The 19,343-nt window shown below is 35.6% G+C and overlaps 1 protein-coding gene across 4 annotated transcripts in view; it reads right to left on the bottom strand.

Moving 5' to 3' along the window:
* The window catches only part of OPA1 (OPA1 mitochondrial dynamin like GTPase), a 53,418-nt gene that overhangs the window by 23,002 nt on the left and 11,073 nt on the right, over window positions 1-19,343 (bottom strand). For 2 of the 4 annotated variants that reach the window (XM_056359108.1, XM_056359105.1), the window contains 18 exons: window positions 16,834-16,944; window positions 12,570-12,623; window positions 11,441-11,545; window positions 10,388-10,474; window positions 9,365-9,478; window positions 8,959-9,039; window positions 8,486-8,560; window positions 8,106-8,177; window positions 7,861-7,960; window positions 7,229-7,359; window positions 6,626-6,698; window positions 6,466-6,538; window positions 5,597-5,712; window positions 4,935-4,999; window positions 4,234-4,310; window positions 1,585-1,750; window positions 909-1,061; window positions 185-293 (listed from right to left, as the gene is read on the bottom strand). In XM_056359108.1, coding sequence (XP_056215083.1) covers window positions 185-293; window positions 909-1,061; window positions 1,585-1,750; window positions 4,234-4,310; window positions 4,935-4,999; window positions 5,597-5,712; window positions 6,466-6,538; window positions 6,626-6,698; window positions 7,229-7,359; window positions 7,861-7,960; window positions 8,106-8,177; window positions 8,486-8,560; window positions 8,959-9,039; window positions 9,365-9,478; window positions 10,388-10,474; window positions 11,441-11,545; window positions 12,570-12,623; window positions 16,834-16,944 — 1,762 coding nt within the window. The remainder of the gene's footprint in view (window positions 1-184; window positions 294-908; window positions 1,062-1,584; window positions 1,751-4,233; window positions 4,311-4,934; window positions 5,000-5,596; window positions 5,713-6,465; window positions 6,539-6,625; window positions 6,699-7,228; window positions 7,360-7,860; window positions 7,961-8,105; window positions 8,178-8,485; window positions 8,561-8,958; window positions 9,040-9,364; window positions 9,479-10,387; window positions 10,475-11,440; window positions 11,546-12,569; window positions 12,624-16,833; window positions 16,945-19,343) is intronic. The other 2 variants (XM_056359106.1, XM_056359107.1) reach the window with 1 other exon arrangement.

Raw genomic sequence — 19,343 nt, 5'->3', positions numbered from 1 at the left:
AAGAGCACTAGCTTTTGAAGCTGTATTTTGTTAAACATTTCTATCAGTATCGATACCATTTGAAATTGTCACCACTATCTCAGTTGTGCTGATACAAAAACCCGCACTGCAGTGAAGTGAACTAAATCTGGAAAGTGGCCCAGATTAAATAGCACACAAGAGTGGAATACATCACACAACTCACTGTCTTTGAGACGACTTTGGAGCGTCTCTTCCATAAAATGAATAGCTGCATCCCACTGCTGTTTATCAGATATTGACCGATCTTCTAAGGCATTGTGCTGGATCACTCGCTGAAATACAGAACATCATTTTAGCACACAATAAATCATTTATTCAGTATTTAGTGAAAAAAGATTTCTGGCATTCTCTTCATTTTTTGATGTATATAAAACCAGCAAGTATTGAGCGCATGGGATTTATTCAAGAAGCACCTTTTCAAATCACTATGAAAAATACTTTCTTGCGCCTTTGACTCTCTTCTATAGCCTAGCATAAATAATGTAAAAAATACAGCAAACAATATGAAATTCCTCCAGATTACAGAATCAAAGGTGGTAATGAAATGCCATTATTTTATATGGTTATACTTAACAGAACAGATAAGCTGATATTAAACAATTCTCGCAAGGCTGTCCTTGGGCAGCCAGTGGACTGTGGAGGACTTTTTCTTGAATCTACCTTACCAATTTTGTGAGATGTTATTTAGGGCAATAATTAACAAAACATAATAATAAAATGAATTGAGAAACACTGAATTAAAACATTATATAGAAAAGGAGAGATGGACACATCTCCTTATTTTATGTTTACATTAACAGAATGCAAAAATACTGAATATGCAACTTTAGTAAAAAGATTTCAACAGCACTTAGTCAACAATCCAAAAAAAACCCACTACATTATACCAGGCTATCCTCCGCTCTCTCATTCCATTTATGTCGTTTAATACTTTCTTCTTTGACAGCTTGTTTCAGTTTATCAAAGATATCGTCATGCTCCTTTCCCTTTTGTTCCGTCATGAAACGGGAAAATTCTTCTTGCAAAGTCTCCCATGCCACCTAGAAAGTTAGCAAATAATGCTTACTGAAATGAACCAATATACCATGCACCAGCTGGTAGAGGCACAGTTATGACAATTCTTGCAAGTATGAAAATTTGCATACTTTCTGAAAACAATGTACAAGCCTAAGAGTAAGACATTGACTTTTCCTTTCCTGCCTCATCCATTACTAATAAAGCCAACACTAAACTTTGCTATGTTGTAGCAAGTGGAATTCTGTTAAACTTGCATAGAGCTATTAAATATAAACATACCTAGCTGAGGGGTTTGTTTAACCTTTTAAAAGAAGGGTGGTTTTGGTCTTTAATAGGAAAAATTCACCAGAAGAGCAAAATCAATGTTCCTGCTATACATGCTTATCAACATCAAGATCTTGCCAGCCTTTTCTGACACGTAATTGGGTTAGAAGAACGGCAGTCAGCCCTTCAGATCATCACCTTGCTTCTCTGGAGCTATGCTTTCATTTCCACAGGCTTTGCACAGATGTTTTATTTTATTTTATTAAATAATCGAATTCTCACCTCTACTGCTTTATTAGGCAGTTGCTTGTCAGTCCACTGCTTCAGTTTGATGTCCACAGTGGTGTTAAATGTCCCTGAGTTCATAGTCTGTGCTGCTGGAAGGTATATATTTTCAATCACATGAGTAGATACCCTCTCCCATAAAGTTTTCTGAAGAATCTCCTCCCTAAAATGGAAGTTGTAACACTTATGATAGCTTCCAACACAGAATCATCTAACAGGTATGCATTCAATTTGTTAGAAACAGAGAAAGTAAGACTACAGAACACAGGAAATACTCCTTAATGTCAGGACACAACTTCAACCAAAATCTGCTTGGAACTAAGGACACAAGTACACCTTTTCAAGTTGGCCCCTACATCTCTTCGGGTTGCCACTGCACTGCTCAACAGTTCCTTGCAGCCTTTAATTAAACCAATATAACCATGCACAGCTGTATGTGCATATGCACAGCAGGTGGGGAAATGGCAGGAGGGCAGACTGTAAAGCATTGAAATGATTTCACTGAAGTCCACACTCCCAAAAAAGCAAGTGGGTTTTGTTTCTGTAGTATTCTGATTTGTTTGTTGGAACATGCTGTAGTTTTTCCATCTGGGTTGTTCAGTGAATTTTTCCCAGATTTGATAAATAATGAAGCAAGTTGAGAAGTCCAACCTTTTACCAAAATGTATATTAACATTAATTTACAAACATGCCCCGCATCACTATAAAACTTAGCACCACTTCCCTATTTGTGATGCATTTCAAGAAGTAACAATGGACACAACCTAAATTTAACCTTTTAAAATGACAATAAACTTACTCAGGAAACTTTGCAGCTGCAGTGAGACAACTCAGCTGAGCCAGTGTAACATGCAGCCAGTACCCACAGAGGCAGTCATGCTGCTTCTGCTCCTGCCAGAGTCTCCAGTACAGGTTTGTGGGTTTCTTGCACGTTAATTTTTTGCCAGCTCAGCATGCTAAATGAGCTTACCAACAGGTCATACGAATGCCAGATTTGGTAGAATGGTGAGAGCTAAAGAGCCGAAGAATAAAACCTGCCTTTTTCCGGTGGTACAAGACTATCAGATTCACATAAGCCCTTTTCTTCCAAATGGGCTGAAGTTCAGGACACAAGCCTCACCCTGATAATGCCTCCCCAGTCTAACTGGGCCATCTGTGGACAAAGACTGAATAACTTCTCATAAATGTCACTCCTCCCTCCAACAATGGCATAATTGAAATTTCTCTTTTGTGTTTAAAGCATCCTCTTTGATATTTAAAGATTCTGAAGCTGTCCTTTTGACATACCAGTATAAATGGGGATCAAAGCCGCTAGTTTTTCCACGAGTTCAAACAGATCTTTGGTATATCTAGGGTAATAAAAGTATTTATATAAAATATAAAAGGAACTTAAGCATTTAAATGTTAAAAGAATTCACTATAAATTAAAATTAATATTGACAGCAGTAAAAAATATTTTTAACAAAGCTTTTTAAGGAAAATAGGATGCTTTCAATAGTGCTCAAACAAAGATCAATTATTGATCATTCTTGGTGACCCTTAAAAGAACTGGGGATGTGGCAAATTTATTTCACTTACAGGGTGTGCTGGAAACAGTCTGTTATTGATTTTACCACCTACAAATGCATTGTAGAAGGGCAGTCCTCCAGTTAAGAACAAATGCAATCTCATTCCTTCTTTACTGATATGTCAATAAAAATACACTTTTGCTTTGCTTCATCCAATCAAACTTAATTATAAGGAACGGAAATTTTAACAGGATAAAACATGTGGAATCATCAAATGCACTGCTGTTTTTAGGCTGCATATAATGGTTAACAGAAGAAGGTTTTTTCATGACTTAGTTTCCAGTTTTACTTTATAGCTCATTTAGTGTTATAAAATAGAATCACCACTACATTTTAACTTTCAAAAGAAACACAAAGAAACATTCATGTTATGCTCCCAGCCAATCCACAACAGAAAAGCAAGCAGACTAGACAAGGACCAGGGTACTTCAGGATCTATTACACAACAAACAGAAGCAAATACCAAAATGGTAAATCTGCAAGACATTTTGACTAGAACTTAACTTCAGGCTAATACACTGCCTACAACTCTTTACACTGAACACACCCACGTGCCCAGAATTATTCTAATGTCTTAAGAGCCAGACATTTTACCTTGATTTTCAATCGATGACCAAACAACAGTTCAATTCAGGTCACTGAAGACCAAGGCATTAAAGATTTTTTTTGTGGTTCTCTAGTTATGGTACAGGCTGTCAAAGTAATCCTTTACACTAGCTGTTCTCCTCTCAGCCTGCAACTTCGTGACTTTACTATGCAGTGATACTACACCATTAAAATACTTAGGCTAAGCTCTTTCTCTCTCATCTATGTCTGCCTTACAAACAGAACAAAACACAAACTGATACCATAAAATTTTTATTGAGGGATTATACAAGTATTTGCTAATTCAGAATTATAAACAAACAGATTACTTCTACAGGGACAAAGGACATAATATATTGTCCTAAGAAAAACAGTTCCTTATTTATATTTGAGAATTTTGTTTACTAAAATTCTTCATATTTTAAAGGGAAGCTTCTGTGAGAGTTAAGAAAAAAAAAAAAAAAACAACAAAAGAGAAATATAATTACCATACCAGTGCTTTGGTGTGACCTGAGTCAAACTTATGACTTCATCAAGAATCTCATTCTTTGCTTTTTCGAACAGTTCATTCTATGTAAAAGGAAAAATTTGAAATAATAAAATTTTAAATATAGTTTGATCATGTTTCCATACAAAAAAGAAAATAAACAAAACCCAAAACCTTTTTCTTATGGCCTTTAAGCCTCAAATGATAACATTGTCTGGAACACGACCACAAGGTATGTGCTTGTCAGAAACTACCCTGGTTTACCATACATCTTCCCACCCACCCCTTGCATGCCTCTGGCCAGGAATGGCATTTGAAAATTCAGGATCTCTACAAAAGAATGAGGGAATGGGATCAAAATTGTTTTGTTACTCTGTCTGAAAGATCAGGGAATGTAACTTCTCTTTGCCAGTTCAGTCATGATCACACAGAAACACTGACCTATTCATGTGGGCAAGTTACATCAGTTAGCTGTATATTAGAAGAGTGAAGGGCTTGTTAAGCATTGAAGTATCACAATTTTTAAGCACACTATTTCATAAAACAGAGTTCAGTATTTCCTTCCCCTAGAATAATTTACATGGTCCTCGCACTTTAAAATGTCAGTACTTTAAGAACTCTTTAAGAATGAGATTAAATGGCACAAATTTTAATCCATAATCTTCAATGCTTTGTAGCACACAAATTAAAGCAGTAGTGCAATTTACCCTGTCAAGCTCTCGCAACCGGGGGTAATTGTTCTTCCATTCAGTCTCAAGATTGAAACGTGTGGCTGCAAGCAACAGAAACAAGGCCTTAGTATTTCTGAATTTCCTATATGTACTTCATGATCATCTTGGAAGTTTAGAAGCTCCTAAAATTGCCCCAAATCTTGCTTATGACAAACTCTTCAAAAAATTCAGGTGCCTCTGCAAACGAGCAGAGTTTTTTTGCTGTCTAGCTCAGATACTCTGTCTGCTAAATGCAGGATTCATGCATCGAAAAAACATACTGGAAAGAGAACCTTTCAGCTTCCAGCTCTGTACAAGTCAGTCCTGGCCTGGCTGATCAGATGGTATCTTCATATAGGAAGCCATTTTAAACATCTGAATCAAGTGGAAGAACTGTGTTTTGCCCACAAAACACAGAATTTTTCTTCTTACTTGTTTACTCCTTTGGCTTTTAGAGCAAGCGAGCACTTCCTATCGCGAATTATTTTTTATGTGTTTTTTGTCAAGAATTAAGTGGGCAATTACCAATTCATGAGAAATGATGCTCATATAAACCATAACTGCCCAAGCATGCTGGCAAAACAGTATTATACATATGTGGAAGAACTAACTGTTTAACAGTAAGTTAACTTTCACTTGGTTTTTGAGAAGATGTTTACCTTTAAAAGCATCTGCTTGCTGCTCCACAGATTCTCTCACCATTTTCCAAAAGCAATCTGACACAGCAAGACTTAAGTTCTTTGTTGTTACCTGGTGTGCCTTCAGCATACATGTCCTGTAAAGAAAGACAGCTAGAGGAAATTCCTCTATTCATTCCCATGCTTTCTGGCCCCCATTATCTCCTCACAAGAATAAAGCTTTGCTTTTTATAGCAGAGAATAAAACGTCAATGTGCACCTAACCCAAATTCCAGTCAATTCCCCCCAGAATATTCAATGCAGATAATCACGAAAGGGGAAAAAAACCTCAAACCCAATCACCCCCCCAAAATATTTTTTTATTCTAGAGGTTGCAGTGCAGGTACTGCAGTCCCAAAGACCATGCATCTTACTTTCCTGAGAAATACAAGCCTATGAAATCAAAACTTTGCTCAATGCACTTGCAGAATGCACAAGCTAACCCTCTGAATACATTATCGTCACACCAAGATGACCAATGTTTACAGGCGTTACAACTCACATTTGGGCTGGATTCACTCCTCCAGTTGTACCAAGTGCCTAGACATAGCCTGGGAACTCGGTTCTTCTCAAGCCAATGAAGAGACACAGAAACCTCTGAAGAGAGGCTCAGAGCTGTAGTGGAACCAACTGCTGCCTGAAGATGCCTGTGTCTCTCCAATGACTTCCAGCACACATTAGGAAACCAGGCTAACTTAACTTGGTCACCTCAAGAATATAATATAAAGGAGATTAAATCTCAAATACTGTTTCCACACTGCAAACCTTTTTTTAAAGTTCAACAAGAAAAACTGATGCCAACATTTACCAACACAGGCTCATTTTAGTAAAAGGAATAAATAGCAACATACTTTAGCAGCTTTGAATTTTGAAAAAATTCCTCTTCATATTCTTTAATAGATTCAATGCTTTCACTGCTGTTTCCTGGAGAAAGAAAGGAATGCTGCAACAGTTCCATTCAGTTCCCTCTGCTATCAAGGAGAAAATAAGCAGAGCCATAGCTCTCTTTACCTTTTCCAGTAACAACTGCAAAATAACCCAAAGCCTTCATTGGGAAGAGTTTGCCTTCAATTATTTGCTGGATCTATGAAAACGAAGGATTAAAAATAATGCAGTTAACTTTGCACAGAGACATTCTTTCCTTCAGTGCAGTTTTAAAGCCACATCTGGTTATACCTATGCACAGACTACTGTAAAAAGCAGTTTGTCATAGGATTATGCATTCTACTGATATTTAAAAGAAAAAAGATATAAAGTCATAAGCCAAATAAGGCATAACATAGCAAAACACAAAACAGTATGAAAAAGCCTCTTGCAGAATATCCTAAAGCCTTCTCAGGAAATGGAACTTGGTCAGGTCACCTGCATGAAAGAAACCAGTATCACAGCAAGTTGTAGCCGGGCTGTGACTGAAGTCATGTAGCTCATCACTGAAAGCAAAGCCTGAGATTAAAATAACAATTACATGAAAAAAAATCATACTGAATACAGAAATAAGCACTAAGAAACCCCATCTAGAACAGGCAGGAGGTCCAATATTTCTGACAGCTTCTCAAGTATTTTCCTATGTGTGACTTCAGACATCATTATATGAGAAAAATAGTTTCAACCTACCCTGCTTGGGCTAGCCACGTTTTTCTCAGCAAGATCCACTTTAGTCAACACAAAAATTGTCCTTTTTCCTTGGGGATCCATTTGGCTGACTAAGTCTGTGACAATACTGCGCTCTGCATCCACTGATCCATCTAAACCAAACAAAACCAAAGTTATATTTTAGGGACTATGTAATCTACATGCAGTACTGAAGATACAATATGCATCAAATAAGTTTCATGTTACAACTTAAACAGTACAGCTAAACTTATATTCAGTTTTTGTGTACACACAGTCCCAGTATCACAAAAAAAAAATTGATTTGCTGTAGCTAAGTTCTGAACAAGTATGAGCTTACTCAGAATATTAAGCTCTATTATTGCCTGTGCCTCCAAAAACACTTTTGAAGAAATCCTTGAATTTTATTATCACCATTTTTTTAGTGATAAAAAAATTCTATCAAAAAGTTGCTTTTTTCCACAGATACCAAAGGTATCTTAACTTATAAATAGGCATTCCACAGCATGTGCTTTTGTACACTATACAAATTACCACAAATGGAAGAAAAAGTACAATCAGGAGAGTCCCTAGAGTAATGCAAGGATCACAAGTAAAAAAAAAAATCCAATTGTAACCATCTAGACTTTTCTTACCTTGAATACAAAGGATGATGGCATTAGGATTCTGCATGTAGGCCTTGCTGATGCTAAAGATAGTTTCCTTTGTATCTGGAGCCATACCTGATGTCACAGTCTTTTAATATGTATACGGAGATATATATTTAAAGGAAAAAAAGAAAACATGTAAAAAACAAAAAACCAACAGCTAATGTTCTCACCCATAATACTACTTTACTACATGTCTTGAAAGATCTTTTATTTTTTTATTGCATACTTACACTAATTACTCCAGGTAAATCAACCAACACCATTCTCTGCAAACCAGGACCTTTCACACTTAAGGAGATTGTCTGTGAAGTAAAATTGAAATTAAAGTATTATACATACAAAGTAGGTGTGTGTAACTACAAGCACCCATATATAAAATTATATAAACACATATTGACACACACATATGCTTTAAACAAGCAACGGCCTGTACTTTTAAATAGGAAGTTCAATTTTACATGCACATAATTGTGACATAACACTGATTTTAACAGTCCAAATACACTTTGTAGAGTGCAAAATGTTAGATTCACCAGTCTCCTATTTAAAAACTACTTACAACAGATAAACATGTACAGGTATTTGCCACTAAATATTTGACAGGTCTTACCTCAGTGCTAACAGTGCACCCTTCCTTCACACTGTTTCTCATTCTGATTTCTATCTCATTTCTCAAAGCTGCAAGCTGTTTTCAGAAAAGCAAAATATCAGTCTCCTTATAATCATGACAGAAGAAAAATCACCAACGTAAGCAAAACAGTTTACTTACGGATTAAGATCTCTGCTTATAAATACTATCTCAAATGGATGTTGAACAACCAGTCTGGTAAATGGGGTGCTAAATGACAGATTACCTGCAGACCCCTTCAAATTCCAATAAATGTCTTGGTACAAGAGCTCCTCCTACATTTTATCCACTTCAGCGCCAGCCACAAACCACATTAAAAGATATTTTAATAACTAGTATAATGCCTTGCTGCACTAAACATATTTCACTCTAATTAAACACAGGCTAACAGCTCACAAAGACACAACATTTTTCAGAGAATTAATAAAGGTCACATTATCTGCCAGTCTACTTACATCCTCTTCCTTGGTCAGATCAAACTCCCGAGAGCTGTCTTTGAATAAAGCTACATGGTGGGGACCTTCACTGAGGGTTACCTAAATGGTAAAAGCCTTATATAGGTAAGTATGGTAAATCTAAAACAAGAGAAACACGAGAAGTACATAGCATATGTACACTTTCCACTACAGACATACAACTATATGTAATGCTTACTTTAGCACAGGACTACTTACAGTAAGAACTGCTACTACTCTGATATTATATATGAGTCATATATAGGCCTGCAGAAGTTTTGTCATTGACTGCAACAACTTGCTTAGAGGCCATTTTATAAACAAATGTTCACGTATACCTCAATAAATGGCATAAACCGAGGGAGGACAATACGGCAAATGCAGATTCAGAGATTATGTTTCTTACCTTAACAGGGGAACGTGTCATCATCTCCCCAGACCCTCGAGGGAATATGCGAGCTTGGGCGATCATTTCTAGCACACTGGTTTTTCCCGCACTTTGATCTCCAACCACCACGACCTTAAGTGAAAGTTTAAACAGCCACTGGCTTTCAGCAGGACATTTTGGAAGCTTAAACAAAAACTGACTAAGAAGATGTTAATCTGTAGCAGCACTGGTTATTATTACGTTTGACAATAAGTGCATTGGCTTAAATATGGAATCCTTGAATAAATAATAACTTCTAGTTATGCAAAAAAATTGACTTGTGCTTAAGACAGCACAGTCCACAAAGCACCCTATGTGCCTCACCTGCCAGGCCACCTAATGAAGGGGGAGGAAGGGCTTGCTGTTCTCGTGGCAGGCAGTTCTCTCCTTATACAAAATCCTTTCAGCAGGCGAAACACTGACGACTGCTCATGTGGTAGATGCTGCTTCTGCCTGGAGAAGGCTGACTTCTGATGTAGTTGCCATCATTTACCCCATCTTACTGGCTTCCTACAGAAGCCAGTAGCACTACAGGTGGTTGTGCAAGCAGGACGCATTGCTGGCTCTCCCCTACGCCAGCAGTCAGGCCAGCGAAACCCCTTCTCTCCCTCCAACAGCAGCACTACTGCGGGGAGTTAGCCAGGGCACTGCACCTTCTCAGCTCCACTGCCACACATGAGGAAACAACAGTCATGCTACAGTGCTGAGAAGGCTGGGGTGCCCTGACTGAAAACATTTAAAATGAAAAGCTGAGCACAGCGGCAGTATCTGTATCTAGTCAGGGTTTTATATATGAGCCAAGACAGGCTTAAGATAGTTACATTGGTTATTCTCAAAATACTCTTGCATTTAAAATGTAGAACGTATCTTAAGCAAAATCCCTGGAGTTGCAAGCAAATAGCCTAGCGCTACCTCTGGATTATTCTGGAATACAACTAAATGTTCTCTTCAATTGCAAGACTGATGTTTCAGTAAAAAACCTTGAATATTTTATTTACTTACTCGAGGCAGGTGATCTTGAGTGTTATAACTGGCATCGTAATCAGACAGGATGTCGAGTACTTCAGAATACATATCAATCAAGGATTTCTACCAAAAAAAAAGAAAGTAGAGAGAAAAGCCAGCTAATTAACAGAATGATGACTGGGTTTCAGACTATTTCATCTGTATAAATGTTTATTCTCTCCTGATGGTTTGAAAACTAAACTGTCTATACTGCAGCACAGATGTCTGTTTTATGAAGTACAACACCAAGTCACCCCTTGCCTCCTGTGTATGAAAACACTACAGCTGCAGATGCATCTTGCTGAAGGAGCAAAACGAGAGCTTTTACATACAGCAAGAGAACAACAGCGCTCAGACTTCAGTTTCCAAGTTAAGAAGCTGAATTAAATGTCTTCCATTAAACATCTAGACTTACACTTCCAGCTTGATGAACAGTAAGCATTAACAATGGTATAGAACTATCAACCTCATTCTATACAAGTAAGAATTTATTTTCCAGTTCCCAGAGGAGAGAGGGTGATCCATATTGGTCAGCAAGTGATGCAGAAAGGCAGAAAACATCAGTTTACAAAACACTCAGGATGCTGGCAGACAAAAGCAAAAGCATGCTTAATTCAATCTCCCTGGATTTATACAGAGCCACCGTTAAAACATGTTTCCCGACCCCATGTAACTATATTCCTACCAAACTCAGCAAGGCCCATGACAGAGCACAAAGGTATCAGACTGTGCGTAAGAAGAATTGGAAGCATATTTACTAGCAAAAACAGTGAAGCTACATCAAAAAAAACAACCCACATTTCCCACTTACTTAGGCAAGCTATTTAGTTAGACTTGGTAACCCTTTTGTGCTCTTCAACTGAAGCCATTTCCAAAAGTCAAATAGTTAAAAAAAAGAATGTATAAAAGCCTTAACATAGCAAAAAATTAGCAGATACCTTATGACAAATGTTAAAAATTCATATATGAATTAACAAAAATTATTTAGAAGAGCATTATGGAAACCATAGTATAATTATATTTTTATGCTGATTTGTAACACATAAGTACCTTTAACTTCCTCTGATGGATCCCCTTGTCATCTCTTTGCAGTACCAATTTTCTTAATTCTTTGTTCTCTTTCTCTAATCGCTCAAGCATTCTTTGGTATTTGAGCTACAAAACAGTGGTACAAATATACCTTTGTAATGACAGCAATAGTACCTGTACACAACCTACCCATAGCTGTAATTATTTTTTGATTTTTTTTAAAGGTCATCACTCTGAACACACCATCCACTTCAGCTTCTTAAAGGGATGAAATGTTCTCTTAAAACCAAAGAGAGGGCAGAGAAAAAGCTTTTAATCTGCCCATAGTAATTTTCATACCAAATAGTCCAATCATAGAAACAGTTTTAATTGAAAGAACTGCTTACTGCTTCACAAAACAGATTTTTATTAACACTGCATGGCTTATATACAAGTCCAGCATTGTAACTGCAATTATTTTTCTTGATGAAGAAAACAAAAAAGACACTTTGGTTCTCCTAAATGCCACTGTACTATATCTGAATGTCTCACTCTACATATCCCATATGATGTCTATTTTTTGTCTTGGACCTCTGATGTTTGGTTAGCAAATGCACTTAAGAGCTTCTTTACTAGAAATTATGTTTCCTAGACTAAGGGATTACAAACGTAACTCCTTAATGAGTACATTGATCTCCTTTCTGCAACAAATGAGTCATTTAAACATACAAGATTATCACAGAAATATCTAGCAGCATTGATATTGTAAAAGGGAACTGTAGAATGTTAGGAGAAAGGTTAGCATGCGTTAACAAGTTAAATACTGGAACGTCACCATTGTATTTACATAATACTCTTGGGCTAACTTTACATTTCAGGGATATATCGCATTGATGGCAAAGAAAGTATTTTGGGAAAGCACAAATACACATTTGCCCTATGCTTACACTCCCTTCTTGGATTCTGTCAGTCACTGTCAGATAAAGAACAGACTAGACTGACCTTTGGTCTATGCCAACACAGTCAACTCTGCATTGATAAACTCAAAGATTGAAAAAAGCACTGCACTTTTACCAAATGTCTTGTATTTCAGGTGTGCTTTCTGTCTAGTAAATCAGAGTCTGCTGCACATAATTCTCTACTTAAGACATCAATAACTCATAAAAGTTACCTGAGTGCGTAAAAGTTCTTCTTGAAGTTGATCAATCTTCTCTTTGTCAGAAACCTACAGAGAAAAATAGTCATGGCTACCAAGGTATTCTTTAGTTTCTCCACTACAAGTAACCAAATTACAAACGGAAAGGTTCATTCCACATAAGAAAACTGATTTTACATGCACTTTAAAGCAGGTAAAATCTTCAATTAAGCATCTGAGATTTAATGCTAATGGAAAGTTCCACCTGCAACAGGAGGTTCACATTAAAAAAACAGCCTGAATTCCAGTACATGCAAATGCAAAAATTAACCCTTCAAGACTTAATATTAGGGAAGTGAGCTTAGGGAAAAGCAAACTCAGTTTTCTGGCCACTGCCCTAAATGTAATTTTAGTGGTCAAACTTTCAGGATCTTGTATGTTCATTTCCTGAATTAGCATGATCTTAATGAGATATAATCACTAAAACACCTGATTGCTACAGCAACTACTTTCAGGTGAGTATTCGCTATTTCTGAATCTCCGAGGGGATTCTTATTTTTTTCCCCCAGAATTATAATCCTAAGCATGCATGAATTCACAACTTCATAAATTGTAGTGAGTCAGAACAGTCTTGAAGGGTTATTTTAAAATTATTTAAATTACATAAAAACTGGAAGAATTAGGATATAATACAAAACATTCTGATGTTCAAGGCGTAAATGTAATAAGATCAGGCAATTAGAACCATTCTTAACCAAATATTCTTAAAAGCGGTTCATCAAGATGTAATAAACAGTTCAAAGCAATCCGCTTTTAATAACACAAAAACAAAAGCATAAATGGTGCAATACAGATTCATATGATGTAAATATTAACAAACAACATAACACCTAATGGTTGATTAAACTGAGAAAAAATATAATCTAAACAATTACTGAAAGAATGGTATAGGTAAAAGCTTCAATAACAAAGCTCATGTAACATACAACTCAAGTTAGCTTCATATCAGAAAGCATGTTCTCTAACATGCAGAGGACAGTTGTCATTTAGAAACAAATCGATTTAGTTACTATAATTTCACCATCATTGTTAACAGATTAAACAAGGAAAAAAGTCTGCAGTTATTCATAGTGATTGATATTATTTAGCTATTAAACCTGTAATGTACAGGATTGTGCCTGTACTTTATAGAACGCAATCCAAGCTGACATTTCTATTTATATCAAATTATTTTCTTATTCATAAACGGCAAAAGAGGAAGTGCCGTAAACTGAATTCCTTTTATTTCTGTTAATTAGTTCAGTAATAGCAAAAGTGCATCAGAAACAGGACTAGTTCAGCACACAGACAACTTGACACATGCAGCCACAGGGTAGTATATGTAAATAAACATTTACATATACATACACTTTAAACACCTCAAGAGATATAAGGGGAAAATAAAAATAGAAGGGCAAAGAGAATGGTGTTGGGAGAGTCAGAAGCAGCAAGAAAATAAAGAAAAGAAAAGGAAAACAGTTTCCATGTGCTGCAGATTTTCAAAGCGGTTAACATTTTCCTGCGCTCTGCTCTTAAGCAAGCTGTTTCTGAAAGTACTTCTGGGGCCTTGATGCATCTTTGGAGTACATACTTATAGACAGATTATCTCTAACCACATGAGCACTGTCTTTTATGTACAGTATATTTATGTTAAACACAGTAAACAAAAATATTGAACACATCTACATGTTGCAAATTCTGAAATGAATTATCTAGTACTAGACGATTGATTCTAACAAGGACAATTGGGCAAGTTCTGTCAAGAATAGCGGACAGCTCTAGAATGATGTATATACATCAGCATTTAGTTCAGGTGTGCTTTGAATGTTAGTACATACAGTATTTTGAACATGTAATTCATAATATTGCTAAAATTTTTTAAGCTGCCAATAAAAGCTAAAACTGTCATAAAACTGCCACATTCTGTACGTTCTCTAATCGGATTATAAATAATTCTAAACTGACCATCTACAAAAGAACTACAATGATTTCTACTAATAGAAATGAAAATATCAAGGCCCAGACAAAATACATATAAAAAGCAGCCATGCACAGCGCAGCTATACAAGAATAACCTATTATACTGCTAAATATTTATCAAAAGGCTGACAAAAAAAAATATCAATAGGCAACAATCACATTTTTGTTTTAATACACCCTCCTGATTGTGAAATGGTTCTTAGAACAATTTACAACAGAAGTAGATTTAATATAGAGTAATTAAATTAAAACCGAAGATGTGCAAGTAAATCAGGCAACAGAACTTCCAAGAATGGAAACAACAATGTTCTCTAGCAGACAAGCAAGCAAATCAACTCAGTTAAATAAACAAGGTTAAGTTTATGCCCTGTCAAAAGGGCATGCAATGACTTATTTCAACGACAGTAACAATTTCTTTTTCCAAAGGAGAATCTGGGTCAATGATTGGAATCTTTAAGTTATATTCTCATATCAAGGTATTAAAGAAAATAGTTTACCATCTCTTTCAATTCATTTCAAGCAAAAAGATTAGTGTGACACACAAGATATTCCTTGTCATTAGGCATGTATGCCAAACAGCACCTTGAATGCTAAATTAAAACTTTTCATGTGCAAGGGCAGTTGGACTTTCAACACTCAGAAAAAAACCCAAAAAACCAGTATCTGCCTTGAAGGGCAGGAAAACATTTACAAAGATCACCCTTACAGCTATTTCACAGCTTGGAAACTGTAGAATTAGCTGCAAGAAAAGTACCAACATGGTAGAATTTCAATCAGAAACAAATGTAACATCAAGATTTTTTTCTCTCTGATTGCGTTTATTATGTTGATACATTTTTATATATCAATTTTTTTATTGCCTTTCCAGCAATTTTTATATCTTCATCCTACGAACTTCAAGCTACTATTCTACACCCCAGCTCTCTCAATTAACTGTATACAATGTGACAAAGGCTGCAGGAGTTACCGTTATTAAAAAAAAACATAACTGAACAACTAGAGAATATTTAGATCACTGAAGACCTCTTTACTCTGCTAGTAAAATATACACTTGAAAGGGAATGAACATGAGGGCATTTGCAGGTTGAGTAAAATAATCTCAAATAATTGCATTTCCATTCTATTTTGTTTAGTTTCATAACTGAGAACAGAATACATTAGTGTTATTTTAAATCCAGACAGAAATTAACTAAATAAATTTGAAAAATTAAATATGAGGAAAAATAGCTTTTCACCATCCTTTTTCTTCGTAATTAAAGGAAGATTAACAGTTTGGAGTGGCCAGGGGTTGTAACTTTAAAATGTAAAAAATAATATGGCAAGAAAGTAAAATATTTGAGTTTAAAATGCTACTATAATTTCAGAGAACAGTGATTTCCTCTGTTGACAGACTAAAAAGCATGACAATTGCATCTATGCAATAGTAAGTTTTGCGTTCTTCTTTCTGTGGGAATTATCTCTAGGTGTACAAAAGATTAAGTTCTGTATCCAGTGCTCAATTCCAAAGCTCTTGAAAAATACCAGTAATCAGAAAGATTTTTTGGAGGACAGAAGCAGCCAACAAAGCAATATCATTAAGAATTATGCATTGTAACAGATTAGACAACTAAAATATCTCAATTTAGGAAGCATTTCTGATTCATGTCAGCCGTATAATCATGAATAAAAAGATCAGAGCTTAAATTAAGTAAGTAAAGTGATGTGCAGATGTTCAACAACACAGCGTATCAGTATAAACAGTGCTTTAAGAGGGAAAACAGATGAAGGAATACCTTTGATTAATATACAATAAAGACTTATTAATAGCAGTATTTAACTGTCTATGCAAAATTGTTTCTAAGGAACTGCTGTCATTTTCAGGTTGGTAACAGTATAAAGCAGGAAAAAAATATCTTCCCAGAGATATATTGCCTGTAAATAGCTATATTCTTACAAGACAGATCTACTTGTCTTGTAACAAGCAAGCAACAGTAGAGAAAACAGACTTGACATTTATTCACATACTTTCCTTAAATGCATTTTTAATGTATGAACTTTAAATAACAGTTTTTATAGAGGCAGAGAACATAAAATTTCAAAATGACACAAAGTGCCTGTTCTAACACCATGCTTTAAATGCAACTTAGTTAACCTGAAACAGGACCATACATCTGTAGTGAAGTTGGCTGTAATAATTATTTGGGACCATGATTTAATTAGTTAGACTTCTCTAGCTCAAATGCAGAAGGCTGAAGTATTTGATTAGTATGAATACAGCACATATTGTCCCTTAAGCCATCACCTTTCGCTTCTGCTGGGAAGAGCCCATGTTATATTGGTCAGCGGCTCTGCGTGCTTCCTCTTCATGCTGCTGGATTTGTTGTTGTAACAGAATGAGTTCACCAAGCAGGCCCTGCCATGAGTTTATAATAAAAAGGAGAGGAAAAATTTGGGGTGTAAGGAGAACAAAGTTAAACCAAAGGGCACGACAAAGAGATGAAAAACAGGTATGAATGGGTCAGTTCAAATTACAAGTGAAATTTCATCAGCAAGATCTCTTGCTAGCTAGCTGGGAGTGGATATAGCCAGCAAAACTATGCATTTTGCAAATCCAGGTAGAACAAAATTAACATTTACCTACATTTTACAACTATATTCAACTTTAACTAAGCATCTAAATCATAAAAACTAAACTATCCTGGCTTTAAAATTTTCTCACAGGTTTCAGGATGTTATTTCAATTATTCATATCAGAAGTTCTTAAAGTATCAGCCATTTTTCACAACTTAACCTTGCACATATTTAAAGAGAGTGTTTTGGATATTCTACACAAAGTTGTGTACAACAGCCAATAGGCTCAACTTCTGTTAGCAATGTGTAAGTTGTCATTTTGTTCTTATTCCCAGCAACAGTTTCTAGAAAGATGTTTTTGACTGCTACTTCAGTTTCTCAAGCTAGAAACTATTTTTCTTCTAGAGCATAAAGAAAAAGTCCCTTCTTTTTGTAACACACTGCAATTTAAATTCATGCTGTCATAATCCTTCCTGATCATTTAAAAATCCCTGCAACTCAATACTTACTCCTTTACTTATTCAGCATTTCCACAAAGCTTCATTCTCTTCTCCCTCCACACTAAATACTCTTGTAATGGTAGGCTGTCTTTCAAAATTGGTTTAGAGATACTATGCCAGCATCTACTGGAACTTTATGGACAATTTATTTCAGAGAACGTAGACAAAAATACTAGTGAACTATTTAAATAAGCTTTTTTAAAAAATATAGCATCTTCTTGTAAGAAAACATTCAATGAAACAAAAAGTTTCAAAAATGCACTTCAGGAATCAGAACAAACCCTGAAATAGAACTTTGGCATAAGAATACAAGACATCTACCACAAAATTATACATTTGTTGCATGAAATACACACACAGGCATGTACACATAAGGTAAACGACACAGGAGAGAATGAATAAAAGACGATCAAATGACCAAATATAAACATTTGTTAAATAGCGTTTTATGTAACATTTCAAGAATAGAAAAATCTTCAGTTTGTATTTTACTGACCACTAAGATTTATTAAAATGTCTATATTGCCTGACTAGGTAATGTATTAGAGCTGCGCTAAGCACTCAGGCAAAACAAAAGATTTCATTTCTATACAGCAGCAAGGAGAGAGCACCTCACAGCTACACTTAACTATTAGAGGAACAGTAATAAAATTTTGCTACTTTACAAACAAGGCAATTCCCAATACATGACAGTCTCTTTAAACATTATGCTATTGGTCAAGAAAATACAAGAAGAAAAAGCCACTGAACAAAACCTGCCATGAAGGTCTTTTAGCATTTGAATAGGAACTGTAACAATTTTTTGAGGTCACCGAATTAACTATTTAATGTGCATTTACTTCCTAAGACATTTGTTTCAGGCTGCCCAGGACGTGGTAGAACCACCACCCCTGGAAGTGTTTAAAAAATGCATAGATGCAGTGCTTAGGGACATGGTTTATTGATGGACCTGGCAGTCCTGAGTTAATGGTTGGACTTTACAATCTTAAAGGTCTTTTCCAACCCAAATGATTCTATGATTCTATGTGACTCTTACTTCACAGTAAAGTATGGATAGCCCTTTTCAACTACACTTACCCCATTTAATAAAACACCCCAGTAAAAAATACAGTGATTTAAAAGGCTTCTCAATAACTTTCTTCTTTGTATGTATCAGTCAATAATCTTACTTCCTTTATTTTCTATTTCTTAATGTATAGGTTTGAATTAAAAAAAAAAAAGATATCAAGAAGCTTAAATAGCACAGAAATACACACACAATGTCCAGGCTAGTATGAACCAGGACACAAACAAAAAATGTTTACATCTCTCTGTCACTGGACACTACCACTACCACTCCCCCCCCCAATAAATCCATCATTTCAGTGTAAAACTGTATTTATTATAAATAACTCTATCTAGAAAAAATAAAATCAACATTGATCAATTAATGGGATTTAAAAAACCAAGTTATTTACAATCATTATTTTCATTATCAAAGAAAAACGTAAAGGGGAATAACAGTAGTTGTAGTTGACAAACACAGCGGCACAAACTCTGCAAAGTCATCATGAGAATCTGGGTGCACAATAAATAAAGGCAAAACAAGTGCTGACATTGTTACTGCATATGCTTTAAAAAAAATCTCAACATTATTCGATGTTAAAAGTTAATATGCTGTACTTCAGCTGAGTATGACTCTCCAATTTAAAAGTTTCTCACGACTGAAGTATGCGTGTCCCATTTTCATGAGCAACCAAAG

The sequence above is a fragment of the Falco biarmicus genome, chromosome 13, assembly GCF_023638135.1.
Source record: "Falco biarmicus isolate bFalBia1 chromosome 13, bFalBia1.pri, whole genome shotgun sequence".
In the NCBI taxonomy this organism is placed as follows: Eukaryota; Metazoa; Chordata; class Aves; order Falconiformes; family Falconidae; genus Falco; species Falco biarmicus.
Note: the sequence above shows the minus strand (reverse complement) of the source record. Positions and strands in the feature narration are given on the sequence as shown.